At 39.2% G+C, this 13,176-nt stretch overlaps 2 protein-coding genes across 3 annotated transcripts; one reads left to right on the top strand and one right to left on the bottom strand.

Annotated features, from left to right (window-relative positions):
• Nucleotides 1–5: 5 nt before the first annotated feature.
• On the top strand, nt 6–2,539 carry HSBP1L1 (heat shock factor binding protein 1 like 1; the record flags this gene model as incomplete). Its single annotated transcript, XM_017738614.1, has 3 exons — nt 6–159; nt 1,049–1,143; nt 2,090–2,539. Coding segments are annotated over 3 exons (255 nt in total), but the record flags the coding sequence as incomplete, so codon positions are not given.
• Nucleotides 2,540–4,785: 2,246 nt separating this feature from the next.
• On the bottom strand, nt 4,786–13,176 carry TXNL4A (thioredoxin like 4A). 2 transcript variants are annotated; one of them, XM_008637120.2, is made up of 3 exons: nt 13,033–13,176; nt 6,105–6,208; nt 4,786–5,393 (listed from the first exon to the last, which is right to left on the bottom strand). In XM_008637120.2, the coding sequence occupies exons 1-3, from the start codon at nt 13,174–13,176 to the stop codon at nt 5,222–5,224; spliced, it is 420 nt and encodes a 139-aa protein (XP_008635342.1). In that variant the 3' UTR covers nt 4,786–5,221. The 2 variants fall into 2 exon arrangements, with proteins under 2 accessions (XP_008635342.1, XP_017594127.1); XM_017738638.1 differs by lacking the exon at nt 13,033–13,176 and adding an exon at nt 11,622–11,699.

Below are 13,176 nucleotides of genomic sequence, written 5' to 3'. Positions count from 1 at the left end.
AGCGGGGCCGGGCTGGGTGCCCTGGCCGCAGGGCTCCTGTACGGCCGGGGCCTCTGCCTTCTGCTTCCCCTGTCTTTATTTCCCCCTCGCAGGCGGAAAATCTGCTCTGCCGGCTGCAGGAGAATTTTCAGGCTCTGACGGAGAAGTTAACGCTGAGAAATATCCTCTTTGGAATGTGGGGTACCCGCCCCGCTGCAGATATTTCGGATCCTGTGGCTGGGGCCCCCTGCGCGCTGATGGATGCGGGCGGGCTCTTTGCTTCTAACAGCAGGATGGGCTTCTTTCTTAAACATCAGATTAGCGTATAATGAGTGACGTGGCTAAACACCTATGACGTAAAGACACCTGACTTCCCCCCCCCCACCTGTTTATATATCTAAGAAGGAAATCCTAAAAAATGTTTCACTACAAGTAGCAAGGTAGGCTCTGTGCAGCAATTCTGGCTTTCAAGTAAAATAGGCATCGAATGATGTGTAAAGTTTCTGAAGGTGCATTTAAAAAAGCATCCATCCTCAAAAATGCAACTCAAACCAGCCACGGTTTAAAAGCAGCTGTTGGCCTGAGTGTGACAAGGTGAGCCCTCAAAAGGAGAAGATCAGACCTGAAGGGGCTCTGAGCTTTCTCATTACATGTACTTACAGAAACTACCTCTGCTTTCTGAAGCATTTACTAAATTCTTTTTCAGAAACTTGACCTTTCAGGAAGCAGCTGCTTCCTGAATAATGTTTTAGTGGCACTCATACTCTGATTATTTAGGTTAACTGCATCGTATCACCTAAAATAGTTCCTCAGAAAGAAAACAACCTCTTACACAGTTCACTCACGGGTATTTGCAAAGGCTTTTGATACTAAGAATTTGAATGCTTATCTGTCACAAGAGAATGTGGGATTGTATTCCAACAATACCACCTTGTGCATGCTTCATCTTGCATTAAACGTGAACAAGTAGGAGGCTGGCACATCTGGAAGAAAGCTGCTTGTTCTTACAGAAGAAGCCTGTAAAATTATAGAACTCTTATTTAAAAATAAGTTATCTTTAACTTTTTACTGGAAGAAATGGGCGAGCGCATCAGTGACCTTGAGAAGTGTGTTGCTGACCTGATGACAGAGGCTGGGGTAGAAAACAGCGATGAAGAGTTGAGAGTAAAGACATTTACTTAAGTTTTTCTGTATTTTATATATTTCCACTTAGTTTTGAGTGATGGGCGGGAACTTGCATGAAAACAGTGTTTACATATTTATTGTACCTGCATTTTCTTGGATTTGAAAGTGTACTTTTTAAAAACATATTTAAAATTATCTTGGAATTTTTTTTTGCCAAGGGCCAAAGAATGCAACCATTTTTACAAAAGAAAAACTGTATCTTGCTGCCTCTGTTCCAGCTGAGTGCCATATACAAGGGGGGGAGTGCTAACTCACCTCAATGGTGTAAACTGAGGCTGTCCATTCACAGTGAAATGTGTGTGGCTTAAAGTGCTCCTGCCCACCATTCCTGTCCCTCAGGTATGCTAACCTAGCTGAGGATTCTCGCTGGTACAAATTTACGTACATCTGCTCTTAAACCTGCTGCAGTGTCACAGTGTGGCTGGGAGCACACCTCTCACATGCACTCATCCCAAACACAGCAGTAAATTATAGTCAAACACTTTATAATATAAAATCATGCTACATTTCAGGATTGTATGCTGGATTTTATAACAGTCTGTTGCAGATGCCAACTCCCCCCCTGATGGATGCCTGACTCTGTGCTCTTAGTATTTATGAGGCAGCACTGCTTCCGTGTTCTGTGGATGCAAGTGATGTTGTCTTCCTGTTGTTGCACACTTTCCTGATTTAAATTGAGACATATCAATTATTCTTGTCATTGAAATCACTTCCCAGTGAAAGATGGGAATGTCTGTAAATATTCTGAAGTAATTTAGGTATCTATTCATTCTGATGCCTTTTGTATAAGCTACGCAATAATTTTCAGAAACACAGAAAGACAATCCACAAAGATGTGTTTAACTGTACAGAGATCTTCCTATCTCCACGCTGAATCACATTCATGAATAAATCACTAACCTACTTATTCACTGTATCTTTGCAGCACTGAAATGAAGATGTGTTCAAGGAAGTTTAAAAGCAGAACAGCACTGCACTGACTCCAAGATTTTACAGTCAAGTATCACACATTGACAAAAAATGTTAAGGGAAAATAAACGTTTGCACCGTGTTGTGGATATTAAAGTGCTAGGAGCAGAGGAATTTTCCAGCTGCTGCAGCATCCTATGAAGTTGTTCTTTCTCATGCAAGCTAGCTGAGAAACAGTTTTAGGTTTTTGTAAACCAAGGTTTTATCTCACAGGTGCAAACTTGTTTTCCAGCTCTTGTTTTGGTACACTGGAAAAAGTATTTTGAATGGGTGTTATAGCATTCTGCCAATCACCCTGAGAGGTGGATGGTCAAGTGACCAATGGGGTCATGCCACCCTTGCGAACAAGGCTATATAAGGTGATTTATATAATTAAATACAGCCATTTTGGCCACTTATCCTGAAACTGGACTCGTGTCATTTTTTGCCGTTCTCAGTACAACAGCAACACCATGTCATCACAGAATCTTGAAACTTTTTTTTTTTAATTATTGCCCCAGGAAAAAAGTAGAAAGCTGTGTTTGTTCATCTAAGTGGGGCACTGTATTTCCTGGAGCTGAGAAAGAACTGTTAGTTTCAGAGAAGGCAAAGCCACTATTTTGGATAGAAAACTATATCCTATATAGTGAACTTACCCAATCACAAGCCTTTTGAATGTATGAAAATGTATTTATTGCAATTTTACAATAATAATATTTGTTTCCTTTTTAACTTAAATGTTCTTAGAATAAACCATTCTGTACTAAAAAAATGGCAGTCTTTGTAGACTTCAACTGCTTGGTTGTTGATCTTTTCACAAGCCCACCCAAGGCTGTGCACACCGGTGCAGGTAGCATCACCCAGGTATTTATATTGTGACAATTTCAGTTCTTTAATGTTAGCTGTTTTGATGAAAGAAGTTTATTTTAAAAACCTGGAGATAGATGAGGAATTCTAGTTACCAAGTGTGTCCAGAAGAAATTGATAGTCAGAAAACAGGACATCTGCACTAACTTTAAAGTGTTTGTACTCCAAAACATTGGCACTCTTTGCAGGAAAGACTTAGTTTGAAATGTAATGGGAACCTTTTACTGTAAATGCAGGAACTGAAGCACTGCCAGGTTAACAGAATACCTCAGATAACGAGGGAGAAATGCTTCTGTTACAGCCTTCATTAATATCAAGAAATCATTCCTATTAATGCTTTAGTCAGTGTAGACTTGCACGCGCTGTCAGACTGGGGGCAGAGGTTGGAGGACAGGCTGGAGAAATGGGCCAGCAGGACCTTGATGAAGTTCAAAGGCAAATGCCAAGCTGGGTGGGTGTGAGGGGCTGGCTGGCACTGCTTTGCAGAAATGGGGTCTGGTGGAAAGGCTGACTGACTGAGCAGGGTGCCCGGGCTGCAAGGGCTGCAGCAACTCGCTGGTCAGTATTAGCACAAGTTGGGCCAGCAAATCCATTCACCCCACTGGGAGACCACACCCACAATAGTCTGTCAATTTGGGGGCCCCCCAGTTCAAGAGAGACAGTGGTGTGAGGGAGGTAAAACAGAGCCACCAAGACACGGTGGAGTACAGCAGATACAAGATTTGAGAGAAGTCTGTTAGTTCGGCCTTAAGGAACAACCGTGGCTTTGTGCTGCCAACCACTGTCCCAGGGCAGAGCATGGGGAACAGACACTTGCTGAAGGTGTTGTACACCAGTTACTCAAGGCAAGCTGAAACACAGAAAATTCCCATTAGATGCAAGGAACACCTTTTTCAACTATGAAGGTGCTGAAACAGCAGAACAGGTCTTCCAGAAAGGCTGAGGAATCGCCATCCTTACAGAATATGGAATCATCAAGGTTGGAAGACACCTTGAAGATCATCTAATCCAACCAAGATACTCAACACTGGACACAATCCTGGGCAACCTGACCATGTGGAACTGACTATTCCTGGGAGACTGATGGTCCCTTCCAATATAAATTATTCCAAAATTAATAATCACTCTAAACCAGATTAACTTCAGCAGAAATTGAGACCCTTTTACTTCCTTGACACTTTCTAAGTCCTCTAAAACACTTGGTAGTAGAAGTAAATTCTACATTGTCTTGTAGCAAACTGGATTTCTCCTTTCTGGAGAAAGAAGCTTGCCTGGCTTGGTTTTAATTAATCTGCAAATATGCATGTATCAGTTCAAAAAACAAACAAACTCCCACACAACACAAACTCCATTACCATAAAAGTTGTCAGAAATGCAAATGGAAATTTCAAAAGCTATGCCACAGTGGAATCCAATCCAAGTCTCCCAAGTACCTGTGCATTTTGGTGTACCCTTAGACAAACTGGAGGTCAAGTGACAGCACGGCTTGTGGTTTCCTCAGCTACTGTCTGCAGCCAGCTCCAGAACTGCAATTATGCTTGGGCACTGCAGAAGTCAGCAAGTGTTTCAAAGTGTGAGTACACAACCACCATGGAAAAGGGGTCCGGCACCACAAGTCCATTAAGCTGATGGGGGTGTGGTGATGTGCAAAGTCATGGGAGATGTTTTGTCTGAGCTTTGCTAAATATTAATAAATGCACCGTGTTTATTCACATTTTTAGTGGATACATGGGACTAGTATGATATGCAAGGAAATCCTGACAAAAGTAAGAAGTCTTCATCTTCAACATTACAATTTGCATCCAATTACACCTGTCTTCATTCTCAAATTTAATTAGCTGAAAAATTTCAATTATTAGGGTAAATAATTGGAACACATTATATTCTTTTAAAAAAGCTGTAGTATAGTTTTCCCAGATATTTGTGTAATGAAAGCAAACAAAACCAGTTGAAATGTTTTTCTGCAAACAGGCTGTGTACCAAAATACATAATACCAAAAGGACAACAAAGGATAAAGTCTTTAAAAAATAAAACCCCAAAATTCAGCTACAGTCAAGACAGTTCCAGGCTTTGAGTCTTCTACTTTTCAAATAGAACTCAAATCTTTTAAATAATTCAAATTATGCTCAAAATTCAAGGACTTGTAGGGTTTTTTCTTTTAATATACATATATGTACACACATACACAGAAATAAATTTAAGTGGACATAGGATTAGGAAAAAAGGCAGCCCAAAGAAACATCAATATCTGTATTTAGTGGAATAATCTTTTGGCGATACCACCAAACCTCGACCTTTGCGGGCTCCTCTATAAACAGTTTCTATAATGTCAATCATCTCCTGCTTATCTTCCATTGCCCAGTTGATCTTGTTGTTATTACCTGTACCTAAATCAATCATGATGTGTTTGTTCCTTTAAGGAGAAAGAACAACAAAAAACCCAAGTTAATATGGTATTCAGAATTACTATGGTTTCAGAAAGAAACCTCCTTTCCCCCCCAAAATGCTTTGTAGGATCAAAGGAAGCCCTTATAACATAGAGAGGCTTGCAAAACAAGCATTAAAGGAAGAGTATCCACTCCTCTCACTCAAGCTGACATTTTACTGCCAATTTTTAAAGCAAGAATAAGGACTCCAAACATGGCCCCAAAATGGCTACTCAGTGCAATTATCCTTCAGCATACTCCTTATTGTTTGTTTTTCTTTCCCACTACTGTCTATCTCCAGAGACACTTCCATGCTTGTCAGTAGAACATTTTATCTCATCAATGTAGAAACCCTAACTCCAAAAAAACCTTATTACTTCTGATTTATCATGAAAGCAAGTTTGGCAAGCTTGACTGCTGTATTACTACAGTATTCTCTACAGGAAGTTTGAGATTTAAAACTAAGAATGGACAATAAACCCAGTTTCCTCTATCACTAGTTTGCACTCTATTATCAAACACTGTTACCAGGCTAATTGGAAAACAAGCTATTTTCCTATTTAATCAGTTTTCTCTTTTGTAGAGCAATGAAAACATAGGCATCAGCGTGCTACTATACATTTGGAAATGATCTGCTGAGACACTGTATTTGACAAACAGAAAGTTTAAATGAGTTACATTCTAGAACCATCACATACCTGAAGAAAAACATGACAGTACAGGGATCATACAACTCGTACATCTTATTGAAGTCCGGTACTTCAGTGATGTCCACCAGATAAATAACAGCAAAGTTTTTAACCTAAGCAAAAGAAAACAGGAAATACAAAAGTGATTATTTGATATCAGTGATTAAAAGACATAAGCTTTCATTTTTAATCAGTGATATTACTGATTAAAAGACATAAGCTTTCATTACTGTAACATTTATTTTCCAAATTATTAAGTCATAAAATCACAATAAACAGCCTTGCTTTTATTTTTAACCACAACAACCAATTAACATGGAAAATATTTTTAAATATGCCAAGAAGCTCATTTCACATCCGGTGTCAACTGGAAAGATACTATGCTAAATCAACATCCAGAGAAACAAATGCCCTTTATATAGAACTGAGAACTCACAGTGACATGCACAGCTCTAAACAAGAAGAATAACTGCTTTGTGCAAGCCAAACTGACACATTTTGCCTCTGTCATCAGCTGCTTATAGACTTCAGAGAATTAATGATCTACAATGCCCTGGTGCCTGCCTCCAAGCATTTTTCCCCTTCTATAACATCCAGTTTGTCTAACAAGACTCATTAAATGGAAATGAAACTTTTAATTTAAGAACTGGTAGCTTTTTTTGAGAGGTGCAAAGCTAAAACTTAAAAGTGTAATTGCTAAAGAAATAAGACCTTGATGAGAAGCTATCGTCTGGACAATTCTGGTAAAACCAGCTTTCATTTTGCAGAGTTACTCAGTTAGATGCACAAGAATCCCTCCCCTCTAGTGTGACAGTCAGTGCCTTCATTCCTGCAAGAAAACGACCTCGCACTTTTGTTTCCTAGACATAGCATACTTGCCATTAAGCGGAATTAGGAGAAGTTCTGGTTTCTTAACTTAGCTCATACATGCACAGTAGAAATTAACACACTCACACACATTAAGTTCTAAGTCAGAACTCACCCAAATTGCACAAACCTTTAACTGTAAGGTATATTATCAAATGCTCATGCACTACACCACGAGTGCACAATTGCGCCTCCACATCCTTAGTTACATGCTAACACAATTTTGGTCCCTCCCATTTGACTGCCCAGAATTACTAGCCAGAGGTTAACACTTGTGGTCTAAGATCTATGACAAACTCACTGTTCATGACAGTACTGCCCACTTGTTAATTTTGCTATCAAAAGTCTGGAAATGCTATGATGAGTATAATATCTGACTGATGGAACACTTTTTTTAGTTCACAGAGCAGGATTAGTGTGTATGAGGAAAAATACGATACATTGTGTAGCCTGTATGTAGACACCCTGGCAGGCACATTAACTGAGAAAGTATGGAGATGTTTATTTACAAAAAAACACTCAGAAGAGCAGAGTAAATAAATTTTTATGGACTTCTGCTTCAAGACAGTTTCGAAATTATAAAAAATAATCACACTTCAAGAATGTAAGTAAGTATTACTATCAAAGAAAGTAAAATCTCTTCTGGAGTGAAACAGCATTTAAAGTTTTTACTGTGCTTTTATGGAGCCAGTTATAGTCCTAGATTCAGTAAATATTCTAATGAAAACATCTCATTTAAGCCATGTTCTAAATCAGGCCAGAGGTAAAAGCCTTGTAAACTAAATTAGTCATAATATCAAACTCTCTGAAGGGATCCTCCATTTCAATTTTACATTAAAGACTTCTAAGAAGCTTAATGGGATGTTCAGAGTCAACATAATTTAGCTGAGAAGTGACTGAAGTTACTTCCTGGTGAGCCCTGGTAGGCAAAAGACAGTTGTGGGGGTTTTGGTCCTTTTTTTAGAAAACTAAACACCTGAGGAGCCCTTTTCATTTTATCCTATCATTACTTCTTCCACCCTGCTGGCATTTTTAGCATCAGCAGCACACCTTCACCACATGGGGAAATTTCTACAACATGTTCAGCAATTTTGACAGAGCACACAATCTTTGAACAATTACTTAATTTGGAGCTTAGAAAATTATTTTAAGGTAAACCTTGCATTAATAAAACATTCTTAGGACCTGTTTTGTTCGATGAAAGATTAGTCCAAGGAGATTTAGATGTTGCCACTCCAAAAGCACTCCTAAACCAAAATTTTACTTTCAAGAACCCTGTACTCCAGGCAGTACTGGAACAAAAAAACCTTTTAAAGTTAGTTTGACATTATATGCATTTTATTTAGTTCAGCTGTTGCAGAACCAGAAATGCTTGTCACTAGCAGTGATCATCAACAGCCTAGAATTTCATACAAGAGAAACAGACTATACAAGCATTAAGTTGTTATATAAATCTTACTAAAATTAGGACTGGATCACTCAAATCACTTTTGCACAGCACATGTGCAAGTCATCACCATAATCCAAGCATCCAAGACATTAATTAAATCTTCCTTCTCTCCAACCTACTTTTCTAGAAGTGAAATTGATGACAGTCACCTGCTGAAAAGCTCCTATGAAGTCTAAAGCAGACCTTAAAGGTGGACTCAAGTTTGAATACAAAACTTTAAAAGTGGCTCTATTCTTTACCCCTCACTTTCCTAATTTCAAATCTGGCAAGATCACTACTCCAAAACGAGTTACCGTGCAAACACACCGAATGAGGGTGTGCTTTGTTGAGTTTGGACACTGGCTGCCAAGGACAGCAGCAGGAGATTGGGCTTCAGGCCTAAGGAGGGGCTAGATGAACACATGGAGAGGGTGATGCAGAAGAACTGCAGTGGCCTATTTAATGTTAAGGGGCTCTGCCAGGCTAGGCAAGCTTGTCACCAAGAGACATTTTATTTCAACACGAGACAAGCTTTGCAGAATTACTCAAATGTCTCTTTTTGCCAAGTATTGACCAGTTTTAGAGCCTGAAGAAACAGTTCCAGTCTCAGACACAATATTGGAGCCAAGACAGCAGCAGTACAGAGCAGCATCTGAGCCGGCTTCACACACAGCCAGCTCTAATTCACAAAGCTTGAGCTTAGGCTTCAATTTAAGCAAAAGCAATTCAAGTATTTACGGATTCAGACTGCTCTCGATGTGCATGGTTTGTGGAGACAAACCAATGGTTGACCTCTCCCCACTGGGACGTGAATCCATTGCTCAGACAGAGCTGTCAGTTCAAAACCTACATTCCTGTACAAAACAGGCTCTGCTACCCTGTCAAGGCAGTGGTTGCTAGCAAGTTTTCTTTCTGACTTGTGAGTTGTAACTAAAGATACAGTATGGAGACCTCAGAACAAGAATAAAATGGAACTCTGAGCAAGCAAACCCCCCTAAATACAAGCAGTTGCAGTTGTTACAAGGGAGACTACGCTGAGTTTGTTAGTACAAACCAAAATTTTACTGTAAAGACAATATGATAAAAACCTTGTGGTATTTTAGAAGTTGAACATATAATAACACAAGTTTATTCTGAAAGTGCTTAACCTCATAACATACACTAAATACAGTAAATTTGTTGCAGTAAGTCAACTGCTTTCTGAAGAAAAACAAAATCAAAACTCTAGTGAGAGACTTCATTTTGGACAGCACCTCACTTTTGCAACAACTGAAGATAAAAACATTTTCAGAGACAGGTATTAACTATTTCTGACACTCCTGACTTCCTTTATCTATCTTTCAATTCAAAACTTTCTCTGCCTTACCAGGCCATTGGAGCTGCTGTTCATGGGTACAGGGTAGAGTAGGAAACTTAAGTCAAACAGCAGCATGGATTCAGAATTTTATGACTTGCTTTCACAGGTTGGGCTTCAATTTTGCTAGTTGTTTTCCCCCTTCTCCCCAATGATGGTAGCTTCAAAAATCAACCTAATAATCTACATTACTGAGCACACATGTAGAAAACCCAGAAGTACACTACTGCCTAGCCACAGTTACAGGCTGTTTTAATACTTCACAGAACTGGATCTGCCTGAGGACTACTATGAAATCTCTAAACTGAATGGCTCAAGACTATAAAGCAGAGGAATCTATAGGACTTTTAACATCAGATAAAGACTCTATTCTATCTTCATGAAGATCACACACTTTTCTAGTAAACAGGAAACACAGATGTAGGAAAAATCATAGGGCATAGGACTCGTTTGTCCTCTGAAGTTGTCCCCCCAACTTTCTTCATTAACAATATCCTTTTAAAAATAAATAAATGCATTCCTACAACATGAGATTGACACAGAAATATGATTCATGACTAGGATGAATAACAAAAATCACGAAGTTTCTTGAAATTTCTGTCAGAGGTAAGTAATACCCCTCTTTTTTTTTTTTAGTTAAGATTTCAGCTGCCTTTGAAAAGCAAACCTTACAGCCCAAATATATAAGGAAATCTGAAACAAGATCTAAGATTCCATCTTCTTATCTTCCTAACCAGCTTCTAGACAATGGGTTTTTTCTGTTTAGAAGAACAGAACAGTTCTTTATGGACAAGAAACTCGCAGGAAAAAAATACAGGAACTGAGACTAGCTTTTGCAACAAATCACTCGAGTTGAGGGTGGCTGGCAGACTTGCATTGCTGACCTGAACAGAGCAAGTACAAACTTGAAAGTCTGTACCAGCAATATTTATTTTAATTTTTTTTCTTGCTAATTATGTTGTAAGTTTAGATGATAAATTTCTAGGGCAAAAGAGAACATTATACTGTCAAGAGCAATACTTACAGCTAATAATTTTGAAAACTACAGACATCAGTAAATGGATTAACTTTGCTCAACTTTTAATTACAAACACCAGTAGCTAAACTCACCTTTTTTTCCTCTCTCGCTTTTCATGTAACCTTAGCAGAAATGCAAAGGCACAACTCATGTTTGAGGAAAGGCCAGAAGCTATTCACATTTCTGATTATGGTTAAATAAATGCACAACGTTTGAACAATTCTCCCTAATTCACACTCATCCAATACAACAGTTATCTGATTTACACTATTCAGTTTTAGATAAAACATTTCTTAAACAAGGTGTATTAATTTAGTGAACCAATCACTGTATTTCAGGGGATAGGTTTTTATGAGTTTCCTTTAAAGAAAAGAAAGAAGTGTATTTTTAGAAAAGGTCTTTAAGACAAAATTTGTGAAACTCAATTCTTGTTTCAATCAATGTTTGATTGAAACCCTGACAAAGCAAAAAAACCTAGTATCTTACAATTGTGATTTGTTTTGACATTCATTGAAACCTTCCTTCTTTTTCATGTAACACTGGGGAAAAAACCCAGTAAACTGCAAGTGGAGTACATTTCAGTGGAAATAATCGACTTTGTACTTTCATATAGCATTCTAGTTTATTTTTCCCCAAAATGATTCAAGCAGAAAAAAACCCTGTTTTCCTGTCATAAAGTACAGGAAACTCAAAAACATACATCCCAAAAACATGCTGCAGTCTAAAAGAATATTGCACCAGGACAACGAATGTAAAATATGGCTACACTGTCTTCAAATGTAGCCTGCAATTACAGCACGTTAACATTCTGTATTATTCTCTAGTATAAACACCTGTACAATTGGAACTTTTACTCACTCTTTAAAACAGCAGAGATCCAAACATGGCTTGTAAGCAAGAGGATGAGGTAGGATCTCCCCCTTTAATTTGCCATTTCTGCAGAGGGAGATTTTTAAATAAGAAGTTACTTTGTTCTTTCTTCCCCCAGTCACCCCTAGCTGCCAGCAGGTCTGCCAAACTGCCAAGCATCCTGCCACAAGTCCGTACTAACAGTATCTGAGAATAACACTCCCACCAGGCTGAATACAAAACAACTGAATTAAAACATGTCACAACTCTTTACTGCATTCTAATATGTCTTAACACTTGGCTGTGGGTAGAGATCTTTCATTGTGGGGATTTTCAAGACACAAGTTAATTTAATTAAAAAAAAACTTTAGAAGACAAAGGAGCGCACGACAAAAACAACTCCATGTCAAGCTATGCAGCATGCACAGAATTTTATATGAAGGCAGCGAAATTGTGGATGTTCCATTCCTGGCAGTGTTCAAGGCCAGGTTGGATGGGGCCCTGAACAACCTGATCTAGTGTATGACAGAGCAGGAGAGTTGGAATGAGATGATCTTTAAGGTCCCTTCCAACCCAAACCATTCTATGATTTCTATGATAGCTGGCACCTTTTCCTACCCAAGTTACTATTTCTGATTCAGATTTTTTTGCTTCTTTCTTGATGTGGTTCAGTTAAAGAGCTGTCAATATTCTACGTCTATTGCTACGCAAAACCTTTAGCAAATATATGAAAAGGTCAATTATAGTTGACTGTGTATTTTAACAGTCTAATTTTTCCCGCATATGTATCTTTCTTAAGCAAGTGACCAGCTGTTGGTAATCATTCCGTTTCCATCTGAAAACAGCTTTGGAGTCTGGCTCTTAAAATTTAATTCAGTCCATGCAAATCAGTGGAATGCTACTGGTCTCCACGCATAACATCAGTGACAGATTAATATCACTGATAGATTAATCAGAATAATATCAATGACAGATTAATCAACACCATCCTGCATATTTTTAGTACTTCACCATTTTCAAGAGCCAAAATGAAAGTAACTTTCCAAGTTATTCAAATGGAAGCCTGAAGGACTACACATTTCCACTGTAAAGTGAGAGTGCTGCGTTACGTGGAGCCGCAGCTGCCCTACCACCGAGCATTGTTTCTGCCTGAATGCCGATGCTCATTCAGTGACGGGTTATCAACAGGCAGCAACCTCGATTTCTGAACATCTGCGATGCTCTTTTCGCCTCCCAGAACACTGCAAACATCAGGGCAGTCAGTGACTTTAGGAGACGCTCGTGAAAGCAAACCACACAGCTTCCCCGCTGCCTCCTAAAGCTAGGATACCTGTGCAGAACCCCAGTTATAACCTGCCCCAGGCTCCAAGCAAGCCACGGGGAACACTGAGCGCAGAATGAACCGAAAGCTCCTGTTTACCTTCTCGGCGATGCTATACAGGACCTCATCCATCTTCATGCACGTGGGGTCCCAGTCGTGCCCGAAGCGGATGACCACGACCCGGTCCTCCTCCGACAGGATGGCCTGGTCCACCTGCCACCCATTGTGCAAGTGCGGGAGCAT

Source organism: Corvus brachyrhynchos, unplaced genomic scaffold, assembly GCF_000691975.1.
Source record: "Corvus brachyrhynchos isolate BGI_N302 unplaced genomic scaffold, ASM69197v1 scaffold146, whole genome shotgun sequence".
NCBI lineage: Eukaryota > Metazoa > Chordata > Aves > Passeriformes > Corvidae > Corvus > Corvus brachyrhynchos.
Note: the sequence above shows the minus strand (reverse complement) of the source record. Positions and strands in the feature narration are given on the sequence as shown.